This window comes from Bos indicus, chromosome 6 (genome assembly GCF_029378745.1).
Source record: "Bos indicus isolate NIAB-ARS_2022 breed Sahiwal x Tharparkar chromosome 6, NIAB-ARS_B.indTharparkar_mat_pri_1.0, whole genome shotgun sequence".
NCBI classification, from domain to species: domain Eukaryota; kingdom Metazoa; phylum Chordata; class Mammalia; order Artiodactyla; family Bovidae; genus Bos; species Bos indicus.
The window spans coordinates 2,219,515-2,233,214 of record NC_091765.1 but is presented as its reverse complement, the minus strand read 5'-3'; the positions used below and the strand labels follow the sequence as shown (position 1 = coordinate 2,233,214).

Sequence of the window (13,700 nt, the reverse complement as noted above, 5' to 3'; positions counted from 1 at the left end):
GCAACTCCTGCATTACAGGCGAATTCTTTACTGCTGAGCCGCTGAGGAAGCCCAAATTAACACGTATTAGGTGTATTTTGGGCTTCCCTAGTGATTCAGCAGTAAAGAATTCACCTGCCAATGCAGGAGACTTGGTTTGATCCCTGCTTGGGAAGATCCCTAGAGAAGGAAATGGTAACATTTTCTCCCCAGTTCCTTCAGTGAGAGTTGAAAGAAAGGGAAGTATGTTTTCTTATACTTTTCTTTCATCCAAATTTCCAAAGGTTTCTCCAAACACATCATCATCTCCTCTGCTGAAAATCACTACCAACCATATCTTTCCACATAAATTCAGCAACATTGGGACCAATAGATGGGGGATTTAATAGCAAGTAGGGACTCTAATCATTCCAGAAACACAGCTATTTCTGCTTTATTAACTATGCCAAAGCCTTTGACGGTGTGGGTCACAATAAACTGGAAAATTCTGAAAGAGATGGGAATACCAGAACACCTGACCTGCCTCTTGAGAAACCTATATGCAGGTCAGGAAGCAACAGTTAGAACTGAACATGGAACAACAGACTGGTTCCAAATAGGAAAAGGAGTATGTCAAGGCTGTATATTGTCACCTTGCTTATTTAACTTCTATGCAGAGTACATCATGAGAAACGCTGGGCTGGAAGAAGCACAAGCTGAAATCAAGATTGCTGGGAGAAATATCAATAACCTCAGATATGCACATGACACCACCCTTATGGCAGAAAGTGAAGAAGAACTAAAAAGCCTCTTGATGAAAGTGCAAGAGGAGAGTTAAAAAGTTGGCTTAAAACTCAACATTCAGAAAACTCAGATCATGGCATCTGGTCCCATCACTTCATGGGAAATAGGTGGGGAAACAGTGGAAACAGTGTCAAACTTTATTTTGGGGGGCTCCAAAATCACTGCAGATGGTGATTGCAGCCATGAATTAAAAGACGCTTACTCCTTGGAAGAAAAGTTATGACCAACCTAGATAGTATATTGAAAAGCAGAGACATTACTTTGCCAACAAAGGTCCATCTAGTCAAGGTTATGGTTTTTCCAGTGGTCATGTATGGATGTGAGAGTTGGACTGTGAAGAAGGCTGAGCACTGAAGAATTGATGCTTTTGAACTGTGTTGTTGGAGAAGACTCTTGAGAGTCCCTTGGACTGCAAGGAGATCCAACCAGCCCATTCTGAAGGAGATCAGCCCTGGGATTTCTTTGGAAGGAATGATGCTAAAGCTGAAACTCCAGTATTTTGGCCACCTCATGTGAAGAATTCACTCATTGGAAAAGAGTCTGATGCTGGGAGGGATTGGGGGCAGGAGGAGAAGAGGATGACAGAGGATGAGATGGCTGGATGGCATCACTGACTCAATGGACGTGAGTCTGAGTGAACTCCGGGAATTGGTGATGGACAGGGAGGCCTGGCGTGCTGCGATTCATGGGGTCACAAAGAGTCGGACACGACTGAGCGACTGAACTGAACTGAACTAAACTGAGGGACTCTAATCACTGGTGGTCCCTTTCTTAGTGATATTACACCTTCCTATGTTCCCAAATTCCCTTCCTATATTCCCAGACTGTCACGCATCACACAGAACCTCTCTGATGCATGTGTCTTTACTCCTCAACGTGGTGGCCTGTGGTAAGCCAGAAACCTCCAATCTTACCAACACTTTGTAGCCAAAGATAGAGGTAGCCACGAAGCCTAACCTCCACAGGTTATCCTTATTACTTCCACCTGGATATTGTCAACCTCACCTCGCTTCAATGTTCTACCTCAGAATTTGCAAACTTCTACTGTAAAAATCCAGAGAGTACATATTTTAGGCTTTGTAGACCATAAAGTGTGTGTCACAATTATGACAAATGTCAACAACTGATGTCAATTCTGCTGTGGTAGTTCCAAGGCAGCCACAGATAATATATAAATGAAGGAATGTGGCTGTGTTACCACCAAATTTCATCCATGGACATTTGAATTTCATAGTTTTCACAAAATGCTACTTTTAACATTTTTTTAACCATCTAAAGTATAAAGGCATACATAACTTTTTGCTGTTTATTTAGTTGCTAAGTCACATCCTACTCTCTTGTGACCCTGTGGATTGTAGCTTGACAGATTTCTCTGTCCACAGGATTTTTCTGAGTTTGGAGTTGCACAAAAATGGAAGGCAAATAGATTTTGCCTGCTGGTGTTTGCCACCTCCTGCCTTTTCCCATCTTTGGTCTTTGTTATCTGAACCATAAGCCAGGGAGCAGATGTAGTCACAGCTGTCCCTGGAATGTCATCAAGCTTTTTTAATTGAGATGACATTCTTCTAGGCAAAACAATGAATAGAAGACCTGAGTTAAACCAGTGACCAGGTGTTCATCCAAGTCAAAACTGCATATACACAAACTTTAGGGGTTAAGATTAGTATCAGTCAGAATGATTCTCTGGTTTCCATGGGCAGTTACACGATCTCAAGACATATTCAAAGCTGGAGAATATTTGATATAACACAATTGGATTTGATTTCATCTTACATGACAAACTGTAGACACGAGATAGAAGTCTCATCTCCCATTTCTTCCTTCTGGATTTGCCAGCCACTGATTGATGCCCTGTGGGACAGAATCTTTACAGGAGAGATTAATGCCTTCTCCACCCTCCTACAAAAATATTTTTGATCATTTCTGAGATTCCACCCTGAACTTCTCTAATTATTACAGCTGTGTTTATGTATATTTGATTGGAAGCAAAGCATTTTGCAGCCCACATTCAAGTTGCAAGTCATAAAAACTGAAGCTCTTTCCTGGTATACACACTCAAATTAGGACAAGTAATTTTGTGCTGGTATTTTATCTGTTTTAATCTGTGTGTAAATCAATAGTAGAGAGGTTGTAACAGGCAGGAAGGCCAGGGTCTCCAAACAGAGGAAATAGGCTGCGAGTGTCAGACATTTTTTCTCTCTTATGCGGCAGGAAGAAACAAACTAGTGTTACATTTTTTTCCCCCTTCTCTATATTTATGGCCCAGGATAACTCACCTGGTGCCAAGATGATCTCAAAATGCATCTTGTGGGTGAGGTCTGGTGCCATTCTCTGAGTTTTGAGACATTTTCTTTCTTTAATTAGCAGACTGCTAGTAGCTATATAACATCCGGCTAAAGACTAGCAGGGGGATGGGTACTCTTTCTGCCCCCTTCTGATGTCTATGTCAGAAGTGTTCTCTCTCTTTTATACTTTAATAAAACTTTATTACACAAAAGCTCTGAGCCATCAAGCCTCGTCTCTGGCCCGGATTGAATTCTTCTCCTCCAGAGGCCAAGAATCCTGGCGTCTTTCGTGGTTCAGCAACAACCTTTCAGTAAGGTTTAAAAACTTTAAGGATAAAGACTTTTATTCAATAGCACCCCATTCATGGATACATCTGATTGATGTTACTACATGGGAATGACCATATTTTAAGAGCTACAGTTATATATGCATACTACAAGTGGATTTTTCTATAGTGAGACAAATGAGCTAAATTTGTTGTGTATCTGTATTTTCTAAATTCCTACAATAATCCTATAGCAACTGTTTTTAATTTTACAAAGTGATTTTTGAATCTTAGGAAATAGAACAATTATCATCAATTTTCAAAAGAAGAAACCAGAACCAGCTCAGAGAAAAAGTGCAGACAATATTACTACTGTTCTGAGCAGGACCCCATTTCTCTGATTCCCAGTTTAGTGATTTTTGGTTTCTATGATACCTTCCAGAACAAATTGGGTTATGTGTCCAATGAACTTAATGATGACACTTAATGAAGGTAATAAAACTAAGGAATTACCTGACAAAAAGTCATTTTAAATTTACTTTTGAACTTTGGGTCTGGCTTTGATTTACCTGACTAGTACTTCATTCTTACATTCCAGCCATATAATCTATGTACTCACAGCAAAAAGTGAGAGGTGTGCTTCAGTCCACACATTGTTTTCCAGTGATTTGTCTCCAGCTGGGACATTTTCCTCTATTAAGGGAATATGCCTCTTTCTGTTTCTGGTTTAGATAGAAGTTTTTTGTTTTGTTTTATCAGAGAGAAACCAAGTCACACATACATGACACAAACTGAATAAAGTTATTGGTTTTTAAATACTTTATTACATTAATTCTAGTTTCCTGAGTAGATGAATACAATCAAGTTAGCAAATTGGTTTGGTCACTGAGAAAATGAAACGTTTCTGAAACCTCACAAAACATTATAGTGTGCAAACCAGAAGTAGTCAGGCTTTCATCTCTTCACAGAACAGTCACTGAAGCAATGAGGTACATCATAAGATCTTTCACTGCTGCCCTCGTCTCTAAACTGCAGAGGAGAGAAGACACACTTTGAAGGGAATTTCCAGGCAACTGTAGTCAAAAATTATCCAGGAAGCTGCAGGAGGGATGACATTACATGAAACCTTATACTTGCCTCAAAACCTAGGCTACTGAAGTCTACAATGAAATTCACATTTTCTTCACAAATAAATTACATTTAGGAAACTTACCTCCACATTAATTCCCAAATTAGTCAATTATTTGCAGTCTTATCAGCAAACTTCATATTAGGTTGTTGTATTCTGTTAAACTACTTATGATTCAACACTGAGTGACATTTGTAAATACAGTCACAGTTCAAAAGAAAAGTAGTTGACTTGAATTTCTGAATTAGGAATGAAACAAGCTCTTAAATGGCTTTGTTTAAATAATAAACAAAAACGCCCAACAGGGTTTTAAAACCAACACAAAGAGACTGACATTTAAAAAAATCGGCTATTTTAGTTCATTAAAGTATATTTCACAGCTGCTATGATGTGTCTTGCACTGACACCAAATATACTCAGTAATTCACTAGGTTTCCTGTTTCTTTCAGACACTCCTGACACCGATAGCTGATGAACATGGATGGCAGGCTCCCCAGACACTGCTGCACACACGGCTTCGCCAATGCCACCTTCCTGGTAATGATCTTCCACTGTGACAACCCGGCCATCAGTAGCTTTTGCACAGGAGATGATGGTGGCAGCATCCAGGGGTTTAATGGTAAATGGGTCAATAACACAGATAGAAATATCTTGCTGAGAAAGAGCATCAGCAGCTGCTAAGGCTTCATGCAGAGTAACTCCAGCTCCAATTACTGTGACTTTGTCATTATTACTGTGGCGGATGACCTTGGCCCTTCCAATCTCAAAATGTTCTTGTGGGGTATAAATAACTGCAGTTTCTGATCGGTTGGTCCGAATGAAGCACATTCCTTCGCTATTGGCAGCCAGATAAACAGCATGCTCTGTCGAGACAGCATCACTTGGGAGGAAAACAGTGCAATTGGGAATGCTCCGGAACATGGCTAGATCTTCCAAAGCCATCTGGGAAGGGCCATCTTCACCAACAGACACCCCACAGTGAGAACCAATAAGATTTATATTACTTTGAGATATGGCTCCCATCCGGATCTGATCAAATGCTCTAGTCAAAAAGGCACCTAAAGTAGTAACAAAAGTAATGGTTCGACCACGTGTGGCACAGCCCAGTGCCACACTCACCATGTTTTGTTCCGCAGCAAAACACTCAATAAAACGCTCAGGATGTTCTTTCTTGAATATTTCAAAAAAGGTGGAGTTCTTTGGGTCACCATCCAGGACAACAACTCTTTCATTTGCAAGGCCGAGTTTAGCCAGAGCCAAACCATATGCTTTCTGAGTAGCTACCTTGTCACCAACTTTATAATCAGGCAAACAGGTCATTTTTATATTTGTGATGCTGACTGGAGGTGAGCCTTCAACAGGAGGTTTTGGTAGGAGATTCCTGTTGGTCTTTATCTGACTTTTAATTAGTCTAATGATTTCATCTGCTCTTTCTTTTGGCAGTGGCTTTCCATGCCAATTTTCTGCATCCTCAACATTTGGAATACCCCGGCCCTTGTAGGTCTTTGCAATTATGGCAGTGGGCTTGTTCTTCCCTTGAGCAGCTTGAGAAAAAGCCTGGCACAACGCCTCCACATCATGGCCATCTACTAAGTAAGTATTCCACCCAAAGGCCTCGCAGCGATTCCGATAGATGTCTGTGCAGTGCTTCAGGGGCGCAACGCCACTTTGCCCCAAGCGGTTCACGTCGAACACTGCTACGAGATTGTCCAAACCGTAGTGGGAAGCAAAAGCCAAAGCTTCCCAGACGGAGCCTTCTGAGGACTCACCGTCGCCCAGGAGGCAGAATACCCGGTAGCTGGCTTTGTCCAAGTACTTGCCAGTATAAGCCATTCCACATGCAGCCCCCAAACCTTGCCCGAGCGATCCTGTCGCCACATCCACAAACGACAGCCTGGGGGTGGGGTGTCCCTCAAGGTCGCAATGAATTGTCCTCAAGTTCAGCAGGTCAGGTTCACTGATGCTGCCTGCCTCCACCCAGGCAGCATAGAGCAGTGGAGCGGCATGACCCTTGGAAAGGACGAATCTGTCGTTGTCGGGGTGCGCGGGCTCAGTCTGTCTGTACCTCATCGTGTGGAAGAAAAGCACCGACACGATCTCTGCCGCACTGCAGCACGACGTGGGGTGGCCGGAGCCAGAGGCACATGTAGCCCTGATGGAATGGACGCGCAGGCGGTTGGCCAGGTCCTGCAGCACTTGCACTGTGGTCGCGTCCAGTGTCGCGCTGTCCGCCATGTCGGCGCCTTCCCAGGTTCCTGTGCGGGGCAGACGGGGCGGTGCCACGGCGGTTTCGTCAACTGACGGCATGCCTGGCCTTGCCTCGGGGAAATGAGCTCTGGAGGTTCCGTCAGTTAATCGTGACCCCAGCGTCCGCAGCTGCTGCCCCTGGCAATGTCAGTGCAGCTTCATCTTGTGATAGGGAGTCCTGGCCCCACCTCCGGAAGGAACCTGCTTACCACCCGGGCCTAGGTCCTCGACCTGCTCCGAAGGCTCCTTCCAGTGAATGGGTTTTAATACTTAGTCATTTACATGCTTTAACATTATTAAAAATAATTAAACTTCTTTATACTTTCCCTCATTATAAATTCAAAAGTGCTTTCTTTTATCCCTGCATTATGGGATGCTGTTTGTTGAGGTCCTGCTGCTTCTTCCTGCCTTGAGGCTGCCTGAGACATCAGCACTGTTCTGTGCCTGGGTGCTCGGTTGCGAAGTCTGGTCAGACTCCGCATTCCTGAGGACTGTAGTCCTCCAGGCTCCTCTGTTGATAGCATTTTCCAGGCAAGAATACTGGAGTGCGTTGCCATTTCCTCCTTCAAGGGCTTCTTCCCTGACCCAGGTACAGAACCCAAGTGTCCTACATCTCCTGCACGGGGAAATGAATTCTTTACCACTGAGCCACCTGGGAAGCCTATACACTGTTCTGTAGCCCAGCATTAATGGAAATGATCCAGAGATACTGTCAGTCTAATGGATAAGGCAACACTGTGTCAATGAGACTTTCCAGAGCAGCTGGAAATTCTTTTTATTTATTTTTAATTGGACGATAATTGCTCTTCAGCTTTGTGTTGGTGAAAATTCTGACTGACTCGTAGATAGAAATACAATAATTGGACCAAAATTTTCACGAGGATCAAATTTAGAACCGCTGAATGGTCGGGTACATAGAACTGCAATTCCCCCCACGTATCCTAAAATACAGTTACTAATAATACTTTTTAAATATAATTAACTTACTTGCTTTAGTTATATAACTAAACTTGTGCCACTGAGTGCTTCTACCAGGCCAAGGTTGTATATAGCATGTTATCTAAAAACACAAAAACACAATAACAGTACTATCTCTCTCCCATGCTGTGGTATTAAACAGCTTAATTTTTGAGTAATAATACTTAGTTTTAACTTCACATTAAAATCATCACACTGGAAACAAAATAGATTTATCTCCTGGACTCCACCTCAAGAGAAGCTAAATTCTAATCTATGGGACTAGAGTTTCATACCCTATAGTTTTAATGCACCTGTTAATTCTCTGGGAGGAAAATAAAACAAATTTAGTGTTGCCAAGAGAGATCTCCGAAATGGAGCTGGGAGGCTACTGAGGAAGTGATTCTTGATGGACTCTGAACTTCTTATCACTTACTGTCTTAACTCAGGCATCCAGAACTCTGCCCTATGCTTCAGAAATTTAAGGTGCTTGTTGGACCCTTACCCTAAATAACTCTGACAGCATATCCCTTAAGAACAAATATCTCCTTCCTGCACAAGGATCAGTGATAATTCTTTCCAGAGAGCTTTAACAAACTTGTGACTTCTGTCTTTATAAATCCCTGGCTCTTTCTCTTCCTTGAAAACTCTTTAACTTCACCCCAATTTGTGCTTCCAGAATGGCAATTCCTAAGACCCCAAATAAAGCTCTTTGTTCCTGGCAGCATTGATACGGATTATTGTTTGACTAATTGCCTACTGTTTAGTCGAAGTTAAGAACCAATAATCTGCAGATTGGCTTAGTTCAGTGGTTTTCAACATTGGTTGTACTTTAGAGTTATCTGAGGAGTTAAACAAACAAATCTTGTGTCCAGGCTGCATTCCAAAACAGCCAAATCAGAAATTCTGGGTAAAGGATCTAAGCACCAGTAATTTTTAAAGCTCCCATGATAATTTCAATGTTCAGTTGGGTTGTAAACAACTAAGGGGGTCTTACTGTTCTTTATATGTCTCTTACATTATATCTCAGATAAATTTTACATATTACTTGTAACTTACAATTTTTATTTTTAAGAATATATGTTAGAATAAACCATAATGGTATGATACAGACAACATTTTAAGACTTGCTGGAGAAATGCTGGGATCAGAAAAATCCTTAGAAGTCCATCTTGTATTACTCTGCATTCCTTTTACAAATTAATACTGACTTATCTTTTACACTACTAAAGGAAGACAAAATAAAAACATACCAAACTAGATGGGAGTAAGATGGAAGTTAGGAAAAAAAAAAATGCTATATCAAAACAGCAAACTACTAGGGGCTGACAGGAAAGCAGTTAACATAAACGTAGGCAATTCACTATTATTTTGACTAAAGAGAGCTCTGCTACTGCTGCTAAGTCACTTCAGTCGTGTCCGACTCTGTGTGACCCCATAGACGGCAGCCCACCCAATTAACCCTAAAAATTGGAAGCTAAACGTGACAGTGTAAAAATGTTCTATGAGGCAGTGCTTACTTGAAAAAAAAAATGGGAGAAATAAGAACTACTTAACATTTCTTTTAAATTTCCCAAATTCTTCCATTTGTTTAAAGTATTGCACAATTATCTCCCAAATTATTAAACAGAAAGTTCTTACCCTTAATGTTAGTAAGGGTCAATTTTGTTAAGAAAAGAATGTAGTCTTGGCGATTTAATGCTTTAGATAATGAGTGTGAATTTCCCTCTGTTGCTTCGTGAGACAGTGTGGAATTTTTTTGACTACATAGAAAAGAATGCTTTGTAAATTATCTGTAAAATATTTTTAAGTGTTCTGAGATTTTTAAAATCTCCCTTAAAAATCTTCCCTTAAAAAGGGAAGAAATGGAAATTTAAATATTATAAAAATTATGAATACTCCTTGTAGGCATTTTAGTCTTTAAAAATATATTTTCAAATATGCAATTGAAAGTAACCATATTAGTGAGCTTCCCTGGTGGTCCAGTCATTAAGAATCTGCCTAGCAATGCAGGAAATATGGGTTCGATCCCTGGTCCGGGAAAGAAGACCCCACATGCTGCCTGAAAACTAAGCCGGTGCGTCACAACTACTGAGCTTGCGCCATAGAGCCTGAGAGCCACAACTAATGAAAGCCCTGTGTACATCAACAGAGATCTAGCACAGCCAAAAATACATACATAAATAAAATTATAAAAGAAAGAATAAAGCTTCCTTTTAAAAAAATAGAAAGAAAAAAACCATATAAATATAACGTATATGTAACTTGATAATACAAGTCATCCAATGTGGCTGTGAACACAACTTACTCAAATAAATCAAAGACGTGTTACCACATTCTATTTTCTCCACTTAGAAGAGACTATTACTGACAAAAGGCCAGCCCCCAAGCTTTAAGCCAAATGCCAAAAGTCCGTTACTTGTTTTAGAAGTCATTTTGGAAGACAGTTAAAAGTTTTCTGCAAGTGGGAAGAAATTATTCATTTATTAATCTTGGTTTATACACTTAAAGTAGGGATTGGAAGATTCAAGTACATACTGGATTAGGGAGTTAAATGAGTAAACGTATGTAGAATATGATGTAAGAGGGTTGGAGGGACCTCTGACAGATTGGAGAATACAAGCCCACCTAAAGTCATGCAAAATTGGAAGATTTGTGAACATTTTGTTGGGGGAACAAAGCATTTCTTCAGGCTGCCAGTTTTTGCCCATGATTTATTTGTTTTTACCCCTGATTTTACCCCAGTTTTTGCCCCGACTTGTTTAAAAATAAACAAATATTTATTTTTACTTGTTTAAATTTTTCACTTTTTTTCCTCATAGTAAGAAAAAATATTATTCTAATATGTACTTGAAATGAAGTTAAAACCCAGCAGGAACACTAATACATATAGTTATGGAAGGAAAAATGTAAAAAGCAGGAATTAGTAAGTGCAATTTCTGAGGAAACAAAAGACACCTACTGATTACTCAGGAGGTCTACATCAATTTGTGAAAATATACACTTCCACTATGTGAGAGTGAGTTACCTTTAGACTGAGAAAACGGAAGTTTCACTGATATTTTATCTCAACTGTTGAATTTTGTTAAAATGGAATTTTGTCAAAGAAAGACACAGATGATGAATTCATCCTTTTTCTTACTTTGTTTAAATTTGGCTAGTTTAGTGGGCTGAGTATGGAGCCAGTGAGAGTAAGATTCTTGTGTAGGGCAATAAGTTTCTTGCAGGGGGATAAAGGTATTCTACTTTCTTGAATTGTTGCTTTGAAATTTACGGCACATGCTATTACTGACAGTCCTACTTTTTCCATAAAGTTTTAATTTTGGTGAGGGGAGGGTTAGAGGGTTGGAGAGTAACATACTAAGAAAGTTAGGCCTACTTCTTAAAGTGCTTCTCAGATGAATAAGTCCTGGAAATGTAATTTACAGCCTAGTGACTACAGTTCAAAACACTGTGTTAAATATTTGAAAGTTGTTAGGAGAGTAGATTTTAAAAGGTCTCACCACACATACATACAAATTATAATTATGTGAAGTATGGATATGTTAACTAACCTTATTGTGGTAATTATTTTTTTCAATATAAATAGGTATCAAATCAGCACATTTTATGCCTTAAAATTACACAATATGTTAATTATATCTCAATAAGCTGGGAAAAAAATAAACTGCTTCTATTTCAGTCCATTATTTCTAAGTTTGCCTCTATTGTCTGTTTCTCATTGAACAAGGAGTTACACAGTTTTTTGAAATAGTAATTAAAAATATTAAATGATGGACATTGTTTAGGGGTGCTATATTTTGTTAACTTCTTGTAAAGAGTACTGGACTTCATTCAAGCAGACAGCTTGGTGCTTTAAAATTGTTTAAGTTTGTGAAGACGGGTATAAAGTATGCTTCACTCTGGTATTACTGCAAAAGCATATTTTCCCTGGGGTTTCCACTGAAGCTCCCAAGTGTTCAACAAGGACCCTCCCCTCTGGTTGAATCCCCAAGATTAAGTTGTGCCAGTGAGCTCTATGTGAACTCGGGACTGTTTCATATGCTGCCCCCAAGTTGTTCTTTGCCTGGCCTAGTAGAGGCCCTCACAATTCTGCAGTGCTCTGTGTAAGACAGCCTCCTCCTGTTTGCAAAGTCCCTCCAGGAAGGAAACCATGAAGATGATGTGGCTTACCTTGTTTATTTTTCTTCTTTAAGGATTATAGTTCCATGCTGCTTTTTTCCCAACATTTGAACACTGTTTCTTTGTATAGTTCTCTAATTTTGTTATTCTTTATGGCTAGTGGGTAAATCTCATTCTAGTTACTCTATCATAGCCTTAGAAACAGACCCCACAAGACTCTGGAGTTCAGAATTTCTAACTACATCAATTATTGCTAACCTTTTTGGTGTCATTTAAAATATATGTCCCCTAAAGTACAGTCTGTATGCTAAGTTACTTTAGTCAAGTCTGACTCTTTGGGACCCTGTGAACTGTAGCCCACCAGGCTGCTCTGTCCATGGGACTGATTCTCCAGACTAGAATGCTGGAGTGGGTTGCCATTTCCTTCTCCAGGGAATCTTCCCAATCCAGGGATCAAACCCACATCTCGTACATCTCCTGCACTGGCAGGCAGGTTCTTTATCACTAGTGCCACTGAATCATTTTGCTGTACAGCAGAAATTAACATCACATTGTAAATCAACTATATTTCAGTGAAAAATAATAAAAAAAAAAAAAAACAATTTAATTGGAGATTTTTTTTTTTTTGCATAAGATATAGGTGCTTTTATTTTTTTTTTCTAATTTTATTTTATTTTTAAACTTTACATAATTGTATTAGTTTTGCCAAATATCAAAATGAATCCGCCACAGGTATACATGTGTTCCCCATCCTGAACCCTCCTCCCTCCTCCCTCCCCATACCATCCCTCTGGGTCGTCCCAGTGCACTAGCCCCAAGCATCCAGTATCGTGCATCGAACCTGGACTGGCAACTTGTTTCTTACATGATATTTTACATGTTTCAATGCCATTCTCCCAAATCTTCCCACCCTCTCCCTCTCCCACAGAGTCCATAAGACTGTACATATCTTTGTAGAGAACTTAAAAATAAATCTGCTTTATGTATTTTTAAAAATCTTATTGTTATGGTTAGTTGAATTTTCTAGAGAGATTTAATACTGTTCTGTAAAATGCAAAAACCTTTTGCTTGTGAATGATCTTAAATTAACCCCTCTGAAACATACCAAATATCTACCTTTCTTTTTAGAAAGGGGACGTGAACTCATAATCCTTTATTTTTGATGAATAGTGATCATCATTATAAACACTGGCTATTACATCCTATTGAAATTCAATAAGAAAATCCAAATAATTATCTAAAATGATGCCTAAGGGAGGTTATTCCAATATCTTCAGAATAATGTTAGGATAAATATTCAAAATTTTTTATTGCTGTACTATAGTATAACTTTCAGGTTCTATGTCTGTGGTGACAAAATGACCCCCTAGAAGAAAAAAATTGGAAGTGGCCCAAGCAAGGTTTAAGTTCATTTCTCCTTCATGTAAAAATTCAGAAGATGGTGGAAAGTCCAGACTTGTCAGACAGTTCTGTTCAACAGGGTCTCTCCAGGGTGAAAGTTCTTTCTGTCTTGTTGCCCATTCGTTCCTCAAGTGTTGCCTCATCTGCAAAGCTGAAGCTGAAAATTATCTTATCCTTTTTTTACTCCCACATGAAGGAACAAAAAGGATGGAAGGGAAGTAGGAAATTCATTTTTTCAGGAAGTATCCCAGAAATTATAAACCTTATGTCTCATATTCCATTGGTAAGAACTTACTTGCCTAATCACATTCAATATTATGGGAGATCGGGAAATGTAAGAGTATGTTAAATTATCATGTAGGGGCTTATGCTTATAATTATCTGGTTGGTGCAAAACTAATTGCAGTTTCAGACCATGAAATTTAAATCATTGTAACTAGGCTCAAACACATCTTTATTCATCAAAATAGGAACCATTATGATAAACAAAGTTTTGCCAATGAGAAATAAGTTTGTTTATTCCTGTAGCAT

The 13,700-nt window shown here is 39.5% G+C and overlaps 1 protein-coding gene across 2 annotated transcripts; it reads right to left on the bottom strand.

The window, feature by feature from the left end:
* Positions 1-706: 706 nt before the first annotated feature.
* TKTL2 (transketolase like 2) lies at positions 707-12,412 on the bottom strand. Of its 2 annotated transcripts, none has more exons than XM_070790997.1 (2): positions 4,527-12,412; positions 707-4,342 (listed from the first exon to the last, which is right to left on the bottom strand). In XM_070790997.1, exon 1 carries the CDS (start codon positions 6,747-6,749, stop codon positions 4,797-4,799), a length of 1,953 nt encoding a protein of 650 aa, XP_070647098.1. In that variant the 5' UTR covers positions 6,750-12,412; the 3' UTR covers positions 707-4,342; positions 4,527-4,796. The 2 variants fall into 2 exon arrangements, with proteins under 2 accessions (XP_070647098.1, XP_019817744.2); XM_019962185.2 differs by having other exon boundaries at positions 708-4,411.
* Positions 12,413-13,700: the final 1,288 nt, after the last annotated feature.